This window comes from Onychomys torridus, chromosome 14 (genome assembly GCF_903995425.1).
Source record: "Onychomys torridus chromosome 14, mOncTor1.1, whole genome shotgun sequence".
Lineage (NCBI taxonomy): Eukaryota > Metazoa > Chordata > Mammalia > Rodentia > Cricetidae > Onychomys > Onychomys torridus.
This window is the reverse complement of record NC_050456.1, coordinates 23,907,063-23,925,688: the sequence shown is the minus strand read 5'-3', so window position 1 is coordinate 23,925,688 and position 18,626 is coordinate 23,907,063. Positions and strand designations below refer to the sequence as shown.

Below are 18,626 nucleotides of genomic sequence, written 5' to 3'. Positions count from 1 at the left end.
GAACAGCCAGTGCTCTTAACCTCTGAGCCATCTCTCCAGCCCCCAGACAAAACTCTTAAAGGAGCCGTATACTTTTTTTTTCAAAGCTTTCTCAGGCACTATGAAAATTCAAGTGCCCCACATTGGGTGCCAATTTGTTGTTGGTTGTTTTTTTTACTCTTATTCGGGGGATGGGGGGAGCTACCCAGCTCCCAAATAAATCACACACAGAGGCATACTCTTATGAATGTCCAGCCTTATCTTAACTTATCCCATCTACCTTTTGCCTCTGGCTTTTCCCGTTCTCTTACTTCTGTAAATCTTACTCTTACTCAGTGGCTCACTGTGTAGCTAGGTGGCTATCCCCTGGAGTCTTCTTTCTCTGGCTCCTAGCTTTCCCAGCCCTCTTCCCAGATTTTTCCTTCTATTTATCCTTTCTCCTGCGTTGCTATTGACCAATTTTTTATTAAACACCATCAGGTGTTTTAGACAAAGTAACACAGCTTCACAGAGTTAAACAAATGCAACATAAACAAAAGTAACACACCTTAAAGTAATCTTCTACAACACACACACACACACACACACACACACACACACACACACACACAAAGGCACACAGTGGCAGACACAAGAAACTTCATTTTGTGTTGTTGGTCATAGGAGTCCAAAAAACTCCTGAAACTATAGGCTCTTGCTTTGCCCTTACCTGCCTCCCAGAAACTGAAGGTACGATCCTATTGCTGAAGACACCACATACTTCAGACAGAGGACTTGCAGGAATGTAGCTGGACCTGACCTGGAAGTTCCCCTCCCTGGGGACTAGCTCTCATAATATCAGAAGGAGCAGCCAAGGAAGGAAAGCAGCCAATAGCCCTACCCAGATGTGATGTAATCACAACCCAGGTGTGACGCAATCACAAACCAGATGTGCCACAATCACAAGCCAGATGTGATGCCTACCAACAATAACCAAGATGGTAAGATAGCCCAAAAGTCACAAAAGTGACACTTCTATCCTGGGACTTATGGCTTCCTCAATAGGAGGGAAGTTTATGTCTAGTTATATAAACTATGCATGGCTGGTGAGGCAGAGAACCAGGGGAGTCTACTGCTGCCGCTTTCCAGAACCAGTATAATCTGCAACTGCATTTTAAATACTTATCCGTATACCCACAGGGAAGGCAGCTCTCACCTCTCATCAAAGAAGCCTCTTTACATTACACAAACAAAAAAGCCACAACTTGTTACAGTGCAGAGGACAACTGACTGAGGGATGCCCAGCCCCAGTGGACACATCTAAACACAAAACCTCCACACTTAAGACTCAGGGATATCAAGAGAGAGTGGGGGAGAGCGCAAGAGCCAGAGAACCCGGATGGGATGTCTGCCGTGAGACAGTGTCGTCTATGTTTGACAGGGAACCTGCACCCAGAAAACCCCAATACAGTTTGCTAAGGAAGACCCCAAAAGTGACAACACCAATTGACATAGCCACACAGATGGGGGGAGCTATCACAGGCTTCGGCCCTAGAGGAAGAACAAGTGGCTGAGAGAGAGAGACTTGGTCTTCTCCTGGAACAATCCCCAAGGTAGTTTAGCAATCCCAAGAGGTCAGCCATAAACACATATGAACTACACTAATGATCCCAGCAGACTGTGTCTATGTGTGTGTGTGTGTGTGTGTGTGTGTGTGTGTGTGTGTGTGTGTGTGTATACATATAAAAATATAACAATTATACTTTAAGAAAAAGAGGTCATGGGGTTGGGGATTTAGTTCAGTGGTAGAGCGATTGCCTAGCAAGCGCAAGGCCCTGGGTTCAGTCCTCAGCTCCGGGGGAAAAAGAAAAAAGAGATCATTAATTTGAGGAGTTGGAACACAGAAAGGAAGAGAGGGAGGAGCAGATGATGTAATATAGTACCAGTATATGAAAATCTAAAAAAAAAAAAAAATACAAAAATAAAAATGAACAATAAAATGAAACACAATGAGATTCTATATCACAAGCACTAAAAAGACGCAGAGACCATCACATTGGTAAGGACTGGAGAAACTGGACTCTGTAATCCTACCTTGTGGAGAGGATTATAAAATGGTACAAACTCTTTGTTTTTAAGATTTATATATACATTTTTTAATTGGGTGTATATGAGTGTCTGCATGGAGGTATACACACTTGAGGTCAGGTGGCTGCAGAATCTAGAAGAGGTTCAGGCCCTCAGCTTTTAAGTGCTGGGCCACCTCTCCCAGCCAGCGCTGGCACATGCTTCTTAACCCCTACACTGGCAACACACTATTGAGGCGGTCACGTGCTTTTCTACACTCAAGGTTGAACCTAGAACTAGAGAATAAAGGGCAGGCATCCATCGTGTGCTCCAGCTTGAGGTCTGTGACTCACTCTCTGATCCACAAAGCCCACTGTGGGGCTTACACACACTGCCAGTTCTTTCTAATTTAGGAGCGTGACCTCACGGTACCGGAACTTAGCAGTCTGAGTCACACGAAGTCTTGACAGAAGTACCAGTAGTGAAATGCTGTTCCTTTTACGCAATTTCCACTATATTCACAGGTGTGTGACATCACCACTTCCAATCTTAGAACTTTTTCACCTCCCCAAAGGAGGTAACCCCCACTATGTTTTGACACGCCACAGGATCAGCTGGGCGGTGGCGGCGAACGCCTTTAATCCCAGCACTCGGGAGGGAGCACCAGGCGGATCTCTGTGAGTTCCAGACCAGCCTGGGCTACCAAGTGAACCCCAGGAAAAGGGGCAAAGCTACACAGAGAAACCCTGTCTCCAAAAAAAAAAAAAAAAAAAGGATCTCTGTCTCGATTGTTCTTGGGAGAATGGGCATTAGGGAGTATTCACCTTTCCCGGTTTCTGAAGAATCTTGAACAAACTTTATCTGAGCTTCGGATGGAATAAGGGGTGGAGTTGCTTCATTTCTATTGCATGTGAGTTGGTGACGTCAGCACTTCCCAAATATCTGATGATCTGACTTTAAGAAGCCATCACATAGAAACGGGGTGCAGAGTGGTAAGAGAGGTTGGGAAGGGTGTAGAGAGGGGGGTTGGAGAGGGGGTAGTTAACGGGTACAGCACAGTTGGAGAGAAGGACTGGGTTAGAGTTTGAGGTGTTTTTTAAACAGGGTCTCCATATGTAGCTTTGGCGGCTTTTACGTAGACTACATAAAGCAGTCTGGCCTTGGACAAGTAGCAATCCTCTTGCCTCTACCTCCGAAATGCTGGGATCAACTTGGGCGTGGTAGCACAAGCCTTTAATCCCAGCACTCTGGAGGCAGAGGCAGGCAGAGCTCTGAGTTCGAGGCCAGCCTGGTCTGAAAATCGAGTTCCAGGACAGCCAGGGCTACATAGAGAAACCCCGTCTTAAAAAACAAGACAAAACAAAAATGCTGGGCTCACAGGCATAAGTCATCATGCCCAGCTGTCATCTATAAAAACAAAACAACTGTTTAGATTTTATATGTGTGTTTCATCTGCACGTATGTATGTGTGCCACATTTGTGCCCGGTGCCTAAGGTCAGAAGAGGGTGTCAGATCCTCTGTAACTGGAGTTACAGATAGTTGTGAAACACCATATGGGTGCTGGGAATTGAACTTGGGTCTGCAGGAGCAGCAGATGCTCTTAACCACTGAGGATGACCTTGAACATCATCAGATGTTCCCGTCTCCTGCCTCTGCCTCTCAAGTGCTGGGGTTGTAGCTATATGCCACCACACCTGGTTCATGGGACACTGGGGACCAAACCAGGGCTGTGTATATACCAGGCAAGCATTCTACCAAATGAGCTACATCTCCAGTTCCAGCTTCCCTCTTTTTTATAAAAAGATTTATTTATTTATTTACTATGTATACAGCATGTATGACTGCAGGCCAGAAGAGGGCACCAGATTTCATTACAGGTGGTTGTGAACCACCATGTGGTTGCTGGGAATTGAACTCAGGATCACTGAAAGAGCAGCCAGTGCTCTTAACCTCTGAGCCATCTCTCCAGCCCCAGCTTCTCTCTTAATAGCACCAAAATAGTTTAAAATTATTATTTCAGCATCTCCTGAGCACTTACTATGTGCCAGGCTCCAGAAATTCAAAGAAAAGAAGGGTTCATATCCTTAATAGCTTACAATCAATGGGGCAGCAGAATCTGTAACGAGTTAGTGCAATACAAAATATGTGCGGAGACAAAGAAGAATTCAGGGGAATGAGAAATTAGAGAATAAGAGACAGGAACTACATCTGAGGAGAAGGGACAGGCTTGCATCTCGCTAATGCATCTTTGGAACCCCAGCTTCTGCAGCAGCAGCCCTGCTCTTTCCATGCTAGGACAGAAGGGGACCCTGAAAGGGAGTGCTCAAAAACAGAGACCTACCCAGGAGTGGTGGTACCCATTTTAAAGCCCAGCACTTGGGAGGCAGAGCCAGGTGGATCTCTGCGAGTTTGAGGCCACAGCCTGGTCTACAGAGCGAGATCCAGGAAAGGCACCAAAGCAACACAGAGAAACCCTGTCTCAAAAAACCAAAACCAAACAAACAAACAAAAAAATCCTCACAAATTAATCAATAAATGATTAAGAATTTGGGTAGTCTGAAGAGAAAAAGAGGCTGGGGATACAACCTTGGGCTAGGGAAGAAACACAGAGACTCAGTTGGAAGAATGCTTGCTTGCCAAGCATGCAGGAGTCCCCTAGCATCACACAAAGCAGATGTGGTAGCATTCAGGTCCTCATGAAAGGGAGGTAAGAGAATCAGAAGTCTCAGGGCATCCTTTCCAACATAGTAAGTTTGAAGCCAACCTGGAATACCCAAGACCTTGCCTCAAAACCAAACAAAAACAAAACAGAAAAATGAAATCATGAATTTGCAAGAAAGTTGATGGAACTGGAGATCATCGTGTTAAGAAAAACAAGAGAGACTGAGAAAGACAGATGCTGCATGCTGTTGCTTCTGTGTGAGCTCTAGGTTTCAGTGTGTGTCACGAGAGGAGAACGGGGTTATCAGAGGGAAGGACTCGATCTTGAGAAGGGGGAAGAGAGGTGAATTCCTGCGACATAAATGCAGAAGGCAGGGACTTTGAGGGGGAGGAGACAAGACAGGGAGAGAAGATGGTAGAGGGGCATGCTAACAATGTGTGAGACATCATAAAGTGTCATAATGAAGCCCATGATGTGAGATGCTAACAATTAATAAAAAATAGGCCAGACTTAGTAACACACTACTTTGATTCTGGCACTCAGGAAGCAGGGGCAGGCAGATCTTTGTAGGCTAGCCTGATCTACAGAGCAAATTCAAGTTAGTCAGTACATACATAGTGAGACCCCGTCTGAAAAACATTAATACATTTTAAAAGAAGCTGTTTTGGGCTGGCAATGTGGCTTTGCCAGAATAGGTTGAGTGTCTAGATGAGAAAAGAATTTCTGCTCCTGGTTTGCTCATTTAATGCCAGTGGTCACACCTGGGACTTCATTATACAATTCCTGAAAGTGAGCACTATTTCTTTTTTTTTTTTTTTTTGGTTTTTCTCGAGACAGGGTTTCTCTGTGTAGCTTTGCACCTTTCCTGGAACTCACTTGGTAGCCCAGGCTGGCCTCGAACTCACAGAGATCCGCCTGGCTCTGCCTCCCAAGTGCTGGGATTAAAGGCGTGCGCCACCACCGCCCGGCCTATTGGTACAAATTTAAAGTTCATTTTGTTAAACTTTATGTATATTTTTACTCTTGTTTAAGGTACTATGTTTATGCAACTCATTTAAATTTGTAATGTATAATTAAGAAATACAGATTAACAATTAGTCATCTATGATAATCAAACTTAAAGTCATGTTAGTTAAGTTTTTTAGGTATACATAGATATATTTCAGTTAGGTAGGTAATCTTCAAACACTTCAAAGACCTACAGAATATGACATTTAAAATGTTTTTAAAAACTTAAGACTTTCAGGGCAGTGAGACACATCTGCTCCTGGCTGCATCAATTTACTTAAAAGAAAATGATGGGCATCAAAAAAACTCCACATGGAGTTTGCTTTCCTTATGGCAAAAGTTAGCCATTTGGGCAAGAAACTGTTCTTGCCTGGACTGCTTGACAATGGGTTGTATTGACTGGATATGAAGGACCCATAGAAAAATTACCTACTAAATTTTGCCAAAATAAGGCAAGATGAGCCTTCAAATTTCCTGCTTCACTAAAAAGTCTGCCAGAGACTCTATGTCTATAGGCTGAAGATGGATGACCAATGTTACAGAGGAACTTTAGTTGACTGTCCAGGCAGCCAGCTGTCTCTGTCATTCTAGATTTTTGGAAGTTGCTTTCAATGTTCTTCCTGTTTACTTAGGTAATACTATATCATTATGGGGAGTTTGATGGAGTTGAAAACTAGATAGTTATAATTTTCCTTAGTCATGTTAAAAAATAAACTAGATATGAAACTTTAGACTCACAAAAATAGGATAGATGGTAGAATATTTTCTAATTTTGCCAAATATTAATAGACTAGATATTATAACTATAATTCTTGCTTGATACTGATTTGTTATATATAATTTTACTATGTTAAAGCTAAAACCTTCCTTTTTGATTAGATAGAAAAGGGGAAGTGCTGGGAGTTATATTTCTTTTTTTTTTATTTTAAAAAGATGTATTTATTTATTTATTATGTATACAGTGTTCTGTCTGCACATATCCCTGCAGGGCAGAAGATGGCACCAGATCTCATTACAGATAGTTGTGAGCCACCATGTGGTTGCTGGGAATTGAACTCAGGACCTCTGGAAGAGCAGCCAGTGCTCTTAACCTCTGAGCCATCTCTCCAGCCCCGGGAGTTATATTTCTGTATGCTGTGAATATATGTTATTCCTATTGATTAATAAATACATTGTTTTGGCCTATGGCAAGGTACCTTAGAGGCAGGCGAGAAATCCAAGGAGAGAGATAGGAAAAAGAAAGGTGTTCTGAAGAGATGCCAGCCTGACACCCATGAAGCAAGATATCAGCAGACCAGTAAAGCCACGGAACACGTGGCAAAACATAGATTAATTGAAATGGGTTAATTTAAGATATAAGAGCTAGTTAGCAAGAGACCTACCATAGGCCACACAATTTGTAAATAATATTAAGCCCCTGAGTGATTATGTTATAAGCGGCTGAAAGACCGTGGGGCCAGGCGGGACTGGAGGAAACTTTCGACTACATGTGTGCTGTAAAAAATAAAATAAAAAGGGGCTGTAGAGATAGCTCAGCACTTAACAGCAGGTCCTGCTCTCACAGGACCCGGGTCTGGTTCCCAGCACACACATAAGCAGCTCACAACTGCCTGCAACTCTAGTGCCAGGGATCCCACTTCTGGCCCCAAACAGCACCTGCACACACATAGAAGACCTCACATAGATACAGAGGTGCATGCTTGAGTAAAAATAACACTTTTAAAAAGGACAATTTTAATATTTATTTTTATGTGTGTGCATGTGTGTACAGGTATGTGCAGGTGTTTGTAGAAGCCAAAAGAGGGAGTCAGAGTCCCTGGAGCTGGAGTCACCGGTGGTGAGCTGCCTGACACGAGGGTAGAGTACCACCAAGCCTGATCACTTGAGTTCAATTCCCAGGGCCCACATGGTAGAGGAGAAATGATTCCCCATGTGTGCCACAGTACATTCTCTCTCTCTCTCTCTCTCTCTCTCTCTCTCTCTCACACACACACACACACACACACACACACACACACACACACACTTCAACAAAATTACCGAATCAATTGCTTAAGGCCTTCCTCCCTCTATATCTGTACACAAGTATTTTTCTAGTCATTTCAATAGACCCCATTTACAGGGGAAAAGAAATGTAAGCATAGTAGTTTCTGTTTTTTTCCTGGATTATGATTCTATCCAAGGCATCTCCAGAGCATTACGAAAATGTCTCTATGCCTGTTGTAGGATTACAGGGGTGAGCCAACAACAAGCCTGCTTATCATCCTGCTTTTGCTTGGTACTTCAATAAATGAGGCAGTATGTATAGTGTTTATTCCCGTCTTAGTGAGAGGAGTCTGACCCCAGGGCGGTGGGGTACGCCTGGGATGCCAGCTCTTGCAGGATGGAGGCATGGCGATCCGTTCAAGGTCACCTGCAGCTGCTTTGTGAATCAGAAACCAGCGAAGGCTACCCAGGAGATCCTGTCTCAAAACACACACACACACACACACACACACACACACACACACACACACACACAGCGAAAGATCGAAATGAATCACACAAAGTTGGAGTCTTCCAGAAAGGACCGGACGTGTCACAATCCTGACCGTGTCGGGGGAGGACGCAGGTGAATGATGCCAAACGCTCTACCCCACCACCACACCCCGCTTCCTCACGTCCTAAGCCGGGAGCAGCGCCCGGGGGTCCGCAAACCGCTCGAGTGAGGAGCCTGGTGGCTCCCCGGGACGGCCCCGGGCAGCGATCACTCCCGCCGGCCGGCATCCGGGCTCCCGCCAACAGCGCGCTTTCCGGCTAGCGGGCCCCGGCGCTCCGGGGTCAGGCGGAGGACACCGGCGGGCGGGCGGGCTGGCGGACTGGCGGGCGGGGACGGGGGCGGGGCCGGAGCACGTGACCGCCGCGCCCGCCCTGCGGCCCCCGAGCCCGCCGCCCGCAGCTCCCGGCGTGCCCCGCACTCTCGGCTGCCCGCCGCCGGCCCCTCCTTCCCCTCGTCCCAGTGCCACCGAGCCGGAGCCCGAGCCGCCGCCGCCGCCGTCGCCGCCGCCGCAGCCTCAGCCGCGGGCACTATGGTAAGTAAGGTGGGCGCGCCGGCGGCGGGGGGGATGCTGGGCGCGGCGCGGACTCCCGCGCGGCCGCCATCTTACCCGGCTCGCCCGGGGCCTGTGCGGTGGGCGCGCCCGCGCTGGGCTCCCCGCGCTCGAGGCCCTGCGGCGGGCGGGCGGGCGGGCGGGCCCCGGGCCTGCGCCGCTGGGATTCCGAGGGCGGGAGGGTCCCCCTCCGGCCGCAGCCCGCGCGCCGTGGGGTTGGTACGTGTCCGGAAGCCCGCGCGCGGGTGAGGGTCCCGGAGGCCCCGGCATAAAGGCGCCGTGTGGAGCTCGAGCAGGTGGGGCGCCCTTTGGAGATGGCTCTCTCGCCGGGAGGAAGCTTTTTCCACCGGACCCGTTACTCTCCCAGCGGCTGCCAATGGGCGGCGGGGCTTTTTTTTTTTTTTTTTGTGCTGTCGCCGCGGGCGGCTGGAGTTTCCGCTGGATTCTCTTTTCCTTATGAGGAAGCGGCGGTGGCTAAGATGTGTTTAAAGAAAAAATAAATAGTAGATGCATTAACGGAAATCCCGAAGTGGGTCCCCCCCCCCCCAAAGGCCTGCAGAGTTGACACAATACAGAAGGTATTTTTGCGGCTGCTCCTGAAGCTCTGACATCACCCAGTGAAATAGGAAATATTTCAGGCATGGGTCAACTCCAATTTGTCCCTTCCCACCTTCTGTTCGCTGTTTTTTTCTCCCCCCTCGGTCCTCCTTTAAGAAGGATGAATGGGCAGTATGAGTTAGAAATTTCAGCGCTATCTTCTGATGTTTAAATGTGACAGATCTAATAGGATTGCTTACGTTGTCGGGTGCCGTTTTTGTTTTTTGGGTTTTTTTGGTTTGTTTGTTTTGTTTTGTTTTGTTTTTTTGTATTTTAAAAGCCTTGGCGGACTGAAGTGAAGCCTTGTTAGTCAAACAATAATTCTGGTTCAAACCAAAATACTTGTTCTAAATCCCCTCCCTTTGTTCGTGTTTTTTCCCCTCCCCAGGCATCTGGAGTTACAGTGAACGATGAGGTCATCAAAGTTTTTAATGATATGAAAGTAAGAAAATCTTCTACACAAGAGGAAATCAAAAAGAGAAAGAAAGCAGTTCTCTTCTGTCTAAGCGATGACAAAAGACAAATAATTGTAGAGGAAGCCAAGCAGATCTTGGTGGGAGACATTGGTGAGACTGTAGAGGACCCCTACACATCTTTTGTGAAGTTGCTACCTCTGAATGATTGCCGATATGCTTTGTACGATGCCACGTACGAAACAAAAGAGTCTAAGAAGGAAGACCTAGTATTTATATTCTGGTGTGTAAAAACAAAAGAAAAAGAGCACTTTTAAAAATGCAAGGATTATTATTATCACAGTCAGTTTTTGCCTTTGTTTTCTTTTGAATTTCAACATTTTCTCCCCCCGTAGGGCTCCGGAAAGTGCACCGTTAAAAAGCAAGATGATTTATGCTAGCTCTAAAGATGCCATTAAAAAGAAATTTACAGGTATAAACATTGAGTGTTTTGTGCAGAAAAAAAAAAGTTTCTTTCTTAATGATAATAAGGTTCATGGATGTGTCTTTTTTCTTTTGTAGGTATTAAACATGAGTGGCAGGTGAATGGCTTGGATGATATTAAGGACCGTTCGACACTGGGAGAGAAACTGGGAGGCAGTGTGGTAGTTTCCCTGGAAGGAAAGCCGCTATAAAATAATAGCCAAGTGCCATCGCATCTTAAGGGGCTTCCATTTCTCCAGCTCAGTCCACTGGAACCGTAGTGGGTTTTGTTTTCTGTTTCTTCCCTTTCCACTGGGCCCTTTGAACACAATGAATGGATGGATTTAGAAGCCTGTCAGTGATTGCCATAAGACTGTTTAATACGGTTACTTTTCTGTAGACCCCAGGGAATGCCTTCCCCGTCTTATTTTAGCCAAAACAACTGGTTCCATGCCTTCCTCGCAGTGACAATGGATGTGATTGTCAATGTGGATAGCTTAGGTAGAGTAAGTACTACAGAGGGTAAGCTAACTGAATGCCTTGAAAGTATTATCCACTGGTCATACGGTCAACTTTCAGTATTATTTATAGTTGCACTTGATTACAGTTCTCGGAGGCGCTGGAGCATTTGTGCACCTCACCTGCCTTGGCAAGCCTGTTTTTGTGACACGGCAGCACAGATTTAACACTATTCGTTAAAAGCACTTTTTTTTTAAACGCGTTGAATTCCTTAAAAAGAATGCCAATTAAGTTTCATTACGTGTCATTGATTTATCCCAATACCTCAGTGTTCATTCCTCTACCTGCATATTTTCTTGAGAGAAATAGCTGTGTGGATGTCTTTGCTTTCCCACTGAGTATACACTACTGAGTACATGTAGGAGTTTTATGTTTACCGTATGAGTCTTGAAACACTACAGATATTTTGAATATCAGTCATGATGGCAATTTCTGTATACAAGAGCCTTAAATAGAACATTGTTTTGAGATCAAATTCCCCACCCTCACAAAAGTGGCCACGTTGCAATAAAAATTGTGGCATATTACAGAATGTTGCCTTGTTTTCCTTGGAAATTTTGCAAATTGTCATGTGAAATTTTAGGATAAACAGTGTTTAAGCTCTGCACTGGTATTTGAGATTTTCTTTTCTTTAATATTAACACTCATGTGTCTCTTTTTCCAGATTGTTGAATTTCTTTGGTTTAAAAATATCTTAAGATCACTTATATACAATCATTAAAAGAGTGGTACTTCTATAAATATGTTTATTTATTTCTTTATGTTATAATATGGAGATTAGAATTTTTTTTCCACTTTGGCATACTCCAGTATCTTATTTGTTCTCTAGATTAATTAGGATATTAATTTACAGTTACATTACTAAATAACTTCTTTGTAGAAGTAGCATGTTTTTATTACTTGATCATGATGAAAATAATTTGTAAAATGTCATTCAGAGGTTCTGATGTTTAGGAATGTACATTTTAGCTACAATTCCTTAATATCTTTTCCAAATTGAATTGGAAACAAAAATTGGTGTAGCTGTCTTAAACATTAGTAACAGGATTTGGCTGTGGTCCAGAGCGTCTCCTTATAGAGAATTTGATCTGCTCAGTGTGCGCACTTTGCTATTAGCCAGAGCTATTTATGGCAAACACATGCTTTTGTATCTTGTCATAGTCATCCACAGATGGCAAAACTGGACTTGATTCTACCGGTATGCAAGACAGGCGTGCTAGTGAGCAGTCAGTTGTGGCTCTGAACTTCAGTGCTTTTATCAGAATATAGGAAATGAAAATACCCTTTTTTTAAATGTGTGGAAGCAATTTGAGTATAATTAAATTTTTTTCTACCTTTTTGGAAGTTTGTTTTTTTTTTTTTTTCAGATGAGAACATTGAAACATAGCTGTTAAATGTCTAGGCTTCCATTTAAAACTATTCGAATGACTTGGGATCTTTTTAGCACTAAGCAATTTTATTTCAGCCTTCCAGCTGTCCCTGTGAGTTGTTCCAGACCCTTCCGTGGCTTTTTGGTAAGGCTGCTAATATGCGAAGCATGAAAATGGTAATGTGCACTAAACAATGTGTTTAACTGATCTTTGCACCAAAGGACTTTTTCACCAAGTTAATTTGTTCTTCCAAAAATTAAGAAATTTCTAAAAATTAAAAGAATGACCTTTTGTTTTTATAGTTGGTTTCTCAATTTCCTTATATCCTTTTTAAAAATAATTTCAAAGATTAAGTACTGCTTTAAACTGTGATACTTTGTTAGATTGGCAAATATATTAACGTAATTAAATTCATCTTTAAAGTGCACATATGTGCCTAAAGCCAAAAAATAATGATTTAATTTAATTAATGATCTTATGTTGAAAATAATTTGATATCTTATTTTACAATCATTTACAGTGAAACAATGTTCCAGTTAGCTTTAAAAGTATATGGTGCTAATTAGTAAAATATTGAAGGCAATATTTTACTGCTAGCTTGCAAAATTATAAGTGTTTTAAAAAATAAAATAACATGAAAATATTTAAGGCTGTTGAGATGTGTTTACTTCCATTTTAAAGCATTGAAAGTTGGAAAACTAAGATTATAGATTAAAGAGGCAACATTATCTGCAGCACTTTTCAGGATTTTAGTTCATAAGCTTTCATTTAGAAATCCTGTTTTCAGGCCAGAGATACAGCTTAACAGGTAAAGCTACTAGCCACTGAAGCCTGGCAGCCTGAGCTCACTTCCCACTTAAAGGTGTAGGAGAACTGGCCCTGCAGAGTTGTCCTCTGACCTCCACACTTACAAGTGGCACATATGCATGCATACACACATATCATGCACAGAGACATCATAATAATAATAGATAAGGTTTTAGAAATTTCATCTTCAGAATTAAGCTTGATGCATATCTGAAATCCTAGCACTCCTGAGGTTTTAGAACCAGGAGCAGCACTTCAAGGTCATTTCCAGCTACAGTGTGAATTCCAAGCCAGCCTGGGCTACATGACATAAAAAAGGAGTATCACACAGAGCCAGGCAGATCTCTGTGAGTTCAAGGCCAGCCTGGTCTACAGAGCAAGATCCAGGACAGGCACCAAAACTATACAGAGAAACCCTGTCTGGGGGGAGGGGAGGAAGGAGTATCACTGAGTATTGCAGCAATTCTAATATTTTCATATAGAACAGGTGACATCGTCCTAAACTGACTCTCAGCTGTTCTTTTCCTTCATTAAAGTAGTGTGGCCAGCATTAAATGTTTAATTTGCCTTTTTAGCAGATGATAAGAGCCTCATAGGCTTGAAAGCCTCTGATATAAGTCCTTTGTAGGAGCTAGCTTATTGGGTTTTAAAAAGATTTGTTTGTATTTTTTTGTTTTATGTATGTGGGTATTTTGCCCACATGCATGTCTGTGTGTGATGTGAGGGCCTGAGCCTGCAGAGATTAGAAAGCAACCAATCCTGTGGAACTGGAGTTACAGATAGCTGCTAACTGCCATGTAGCTACTGAAAGACCAAGTGCTTTAATGCTGACCCATCTCTAGCCCTTATGGGGTCTTTGAAAAGTGCCTTCTCATTAAGGAATAATCTCGGCTGTGGTGGAAAACTAATTGAGAGGTTTCCCTCTTGTAAAAAATTTAATCCAGATGTGGCACATGCCTAATCTCAGCACTCTGGCTGAAGCAGGAGGGTTATAGTATACTTGAGGCTAGCCTCGGCTGTGGAAAACAGACTACAACAGAAAACCCCAGGGCTGGCTAAATGGCTCCATGGGTAAAGGTTTTGCCACTGGATCTGACATCCTGAGTTGATTCAACTCCCAAAAGGTGCCCTTTGACTTCCACATACACACATACAAATAAATAAATGGGGAGGGGGCTTATGTTCTTTGGTACTACTTTTATTTGCAAATTTAGTAGTAGCTAGAATATACAAAATGGGGGCTCAGTGGTTAAGAGCACTAACTGCTCTTCCAGAGGACCTGGGTTCCATTCCCAGCACCCACATGGCAGCTCACAACTGTAACTCCAGTTCTAGGGGACCCAACACCTATGGTAAAACACAAATGCACATAAACTAAGAATATATAAAATGACATGAACATTCGCTTTTCTCTGAATATAAAAGCTACTAAAAGGCTGGTGTCCTGTGAATCTCTAATCAGGATTCAGCATTCAGGAGATTAAGAGAGGAGGGTCAGTGCAAGCTTGAGGCTGGCCTGTGTAACAGCAAGTCCCAGGCCAGAACTGAAATGAGGCCCTGTACAAACAAGCTGAGGACCTGGGAATGTAACTTGCTTTTCAGATAGCACATGTTTAAGGTTTTGAATTTTGCATTGTTTGAGACAGTGTCTCCCTATATCACCCTGGCCAGCCTGGAACTCAGTGTGTAGACCAGGTTGGCCTCAAACTCAGATCTGCTTGTCTCTGCTTCTTGGGTGTTGGGATTAAAAGTATGCAACATCACACTTGGTGAGATTGAGATTTTTTTTTTTGAGCTATAATATAGGAGAAGATAATATTTACCATATCTGGCATCTGAGTTTTAAATTAGCAATACTTAGTGCTTTGCAATGCTGGGAATCAAACCTGGGTATTGTGCTGCCAGGCAGTCCTGGAAATGCTTTATAAAAACAGGAAAATGCTTTGTAAATGTAAAAAGTTTTAGACATTTACCTTTAAAGATATATTTATTTTGATTTTATGTATATGAATATCTGAATATATGGGGGTGTGTGTACCATTTGCATGCCTGGTGTCCAGGGAAACAAATAGAAAGCATAGGAGTAAATAGATGGTTGTGTGTTGGGGAATTTTTTTTTTCTTCGAGACAGGGTTTCTCTGTGTAGCTTTGCACCTTTCCTGGAACTCACTCTGTAGCCCAGGCTGGCCTCGAACTCACAGAGATCTACCTGCCTCTGCCTCCCGAGTGCTGGGATTACAGGCGTGCAGGGAATGTTTTTGTTTTGTTTTGTTTTGTTTTTTGAGATAGGGCCTTGTGCTTGCTATAGGCAAGTGCTCTACCACTGAGCTAAATCCCCAACCTGGGGAATGTTATTTTAAGGTGTGTTACTTTTGTTTATGTTGCATTTGTGTAACTGTGAAGCTGTGTTACTTTACCTGTCTAAAACACCTGATGGTCTAATAGAGAGCTGAATGGCAGTAGTGAGGCAGGAGAGGGGATAAGTAGAAGGAGGAATCTGGGAGCAAGAAAAGGAGGAGGACATCAGGGGCCAGCCACAGAGTAAGAAACAAAGTAAGGTTACGGAAGTAAGAAAAAGGTAAAAGCCCAGAGACAAAAGGTAGCCAGGATAATTTAAAGTTAAAGCTGGCAAGAAACAAGCCAAGCTAAGGCTGGGCATTTATAAGTAAGAATAAGCCTCCATGTGTGATTTATTTGGGAGCTGGGTGTTAGGCCCCCCAAAAGAGTAAACAACAAACAGTTGTGAGCCACAATGTGCTGGGAACTGAATCCAAGTCCTCTATAAGAGCAGCAAATGCTCTTAACAGATGAGCCATCTCTCCAACCTCAACACTTGCCTTTAATGGTTAGGTAGATGTAAAAGAGACATAAAAAGCCTGGTGTGGTAGCACACACCTATAATCCCAGCACTTGGAAGCCTTTAAGGTGGGAATAGGCTGGTTTATTGAAGATGATTGATTCTATTGTAACAGTTGCACTTGATCTCATAGTTTAAGTACTAATTAGCTGACAGAGAACACCTGCTTTTAGAAGTGTATGTATAGAGTGCTAGGGTGACTCAGGAGCTTGCTGTGCACCCATGTAAGAACCAGGCCCAGCCATGCATGTCATACCTGTAATCCCAGCGCTGGGTAGATGGAGACAAGCTCAAAACCTAAGGCAGAGAAGCAGTTGAATGACCGTGGATGTTGACCTCTGGCCTCCGCAGTCATGCACACGTACACACCACATGTACACACAAATAGGTATACAGTATAATGTAGCTTCTGTATTAATGTCCATAGATTTTTAACATTTTAGGTGTCTTTGTGTGTGAATAGTGAGATCTGGCCTTTTGGGAGGGGCTTTTCCAGACAGGGTTTTTCTATGTAGCTCTGACTATCCTGGGACCCTGGGACTCACTCTGTTGACAGGCTGGCCTCAAACTCAGAGAGATGTACCTACCTCTGCCTTCTGAATTCTGGGATTAAGGCATGTGCCACCACTGGCTCTGTCCTTTTTCCTTTTTTTTTCTTTCTTTCTTTCTTTCTTTTTTTTTTTTTTTTTTTTTTTTTTTTTTGAGACAGGGTTTCTCTGTGTAGCTTTAGAACCTTTCCTGGAACTTATTCTGTAGCCCAGTCTGGCCTTGAACTCACAGTGGCAGAGGCAGCCTGCCTCTGCCTCCGAGTGCTGGGGTTAAAGGCATGTACCACCACTGCCAGGCTGGCTCTGGTCTTTTGCCTCCAAGTAATTTAGAAGTAAGAGAAAAAGTCATAAATGTACTATCCATGATGTTGAAATCGATTTCATGATGTTTTGAGACAAGAATCTCAAGTAGCTCAGGTTAGCCTTGAACTTACTCTGTGTAGGAAGGTGTCCTTGAATTCCTGATCCTTCTGCCCCCACATCATAAATGCTAGAATTACAGACATGCAGCACTAAATCTGGCTTATTGTTTTGAGACAGGATCTATGGATAGCACAGGATGTCCTTGAATTGGTCATTTGCCTCAGCTTTCCAAACACTGGGATTACCAGCATGCTCCACTATACCAGGCTACCCCTACCAGTTTTAAGGAAAGGATACTGTAGAGTTTATAGTACTTGAACATCTGTTGCCTGGGTTATCACATACAGACCTTTAGTTATTTTGTTTGTTAAGACAGAGTCTCTCTATGGTCCTTTGGCAGGTCTGGAAGCCACAGCATGAGTTCAAGGCCAGTCTGGGCTACATGAGACTCTAGCTCAAAAACAAAACGTTAAAAAAGAAAACAAGGGTTGGGGATTTAGCTCAGTGGTAGAACACTTGCCTAGCAAGTGCAAGGCCCTGGGTTCGGTCCTTAGCTCCCACAAAAAAAAAAAAAAGAAGAAGAAGAAGAAGAAAGAAAAAGAAAACAAGATTATTGAAAAATATATACAATATAAATCTGAGTGTCATGGTGCGTACCTGTACTCTCAACGCTTGATAGGCAGAAGCAAGCAAGTCACCACAAATTTAAGGCCAGGCATGGCCAGCTGTGTATTAAGATAGTGTCTTAAAAATCTAAAAATAGCTGAGGATCTAGCCCAATCGGTAGAGTGCTTGCCTAGCAGGCACAAATCCTTGGATTCCAATCCCCATCAACTGGGAGAGGTAAATACTCATGATTGCAATACTTAGGAGAGGCAGGAAAATCAGGAATATCCTGAGATGCATAGTGAATTCCAGGCTAGCCTACGCTGCATAAAAGACCCTGTTTCAAACCTATCAAAAGGCTGAAAATAATTAGTGTTCAATAAAAGTGATCTTTTAAATTATTTAAAACAACAGAATACAGGCTCAGCAGGTAAAGATGTTTGCTAGCAAGCCTGACAACATGAGTTTGAGCCCTGGAACCTACAAGAGAGAACTGATTCCTGTGAGTCGGCCTTTGACTCCGTAAATGTAATTGTGGTGGTTTGAATGAAAGCCCCCCTCCATAGGCTCATAGAGAGCAGCTCCATCAGGAGCATAGCCTTGTTGGAGTGGGTGTGGTGTTGGAGAAAAATGTGCCACTGCAGGCAGGGGAGGGCTTTGAGGTCTCAGGAGCTCAAACCAGGCCAAGTGGCTCACTGTCTGTTCCTGCTGCCTGTGAATCCAGAAGTAGAACTCTAGCCACCTCTCCAGCACCGTGTCTGCCTGCGGGCCATCATGCTTCCCACCATGACAATACCTCTGAACTGTAAGCCAGCCCCAGTTAAATCTTTTCCTTTGTAAGAGTTGCCCTTTTCATGGTGTCTCTTCACAGCAACAGAATCTCAAGTAAGACCAGGACCTGGGGGATTACTGTGATAGGCCTGACAACACTTTTGTTTAGAGGGATGTGGATTTTGGGATTTGGGATTAGAAAATCAGATGACTGTTTTAAGTGGGACTTAGTGGTCTGTACTAGTAGGAATATGGAAGACAGTGGTGCTGAGTGATGTAAGCTGCGGGACCTGGCTAAGAGGTTTCAGAGGAGAAGAGTATTACTGTGTGGCCCAGAGACTGTTGGGATAGTTCGGTGAAGACTGTGGCTGTTTCTGCCCTTGTCTGAGGCCTGCCTGCTGCTAAATTGAGGACTTGGATTAATTGCATTGGCAGAGATTTCAAAACAGCCTAGTATTGACTCTGTCCTGTGCTTATTAGTGTTCACTTATGAAGATCTATAAGGAAAAGGAGCAAGCTAAGCAAGGA

General features: G+C 43.6%; 1 protein-coding gene and 1 long non-coding RNA gene across 3 annotated transcripts in view; one reads left to right on the top strand and one right to left on the bottom strand.

Annotated features, from left to right (window-relative positions):
* The window catches only part of LOC118595201, a 39,215-nt gene extending 30,071 nt beyond the window's left edge, over nucleotides 1-9,144 (bottom strand). For both annotated transcript variants that reach the window (XR_004946487.1, XR_004946486.1), the window contains exon 1: nucleotides 8,843-9,144. This is a non-coding gene — a long non-coding RNA (uncharacterized LOC118595201). The remainder of the gene's footprint in view (nucleotides 1-8,842) is intronic.
* Cfl2 (cofilin 2) lies at nucleotides 8,607-11,303 on the top strand. Its single transcript, XM_036205540.1, has 4 exons — nucleotides 8,607-8,767; nucleotides 9,771-10,078; nucleotides 10,191-10,267; nucleotides 10,357-11,303. Exons 1-4 carry the CDS (start codon nucleotides 8,765-8,767, stop codon nucleotides 10,467-10,469), a joined length of 501 nt encoding a protein of 166 aa, XP_036061433.1. The 5' UTR covers nucleotides 8,607-8,764; the 3' UTR covers nucleotides 10,470-11,303.
* The last annotated feature ends 7,323 nt before the right edge of the window (nucleotides 11,304-18,626 follow it).

Coding starts and splice junctions, on each gene's coding strand:
- Cfl2 (XM_036205540.1), top strand. Junction 10,079..10,190: donor GACCTAGTATTTATATTCTG/GTGTGTAAAAAC, acceptor CTCCCCCCGTAG/GGCTCCGGAAAGTGCACCGT. Junction 10,268..10,356: donor CATTAAAAAGAAATTTACAG/GTATAAACATTG, acceptor TTTCTTTTGTAG/GTATTAAACATGAGTGGCAG.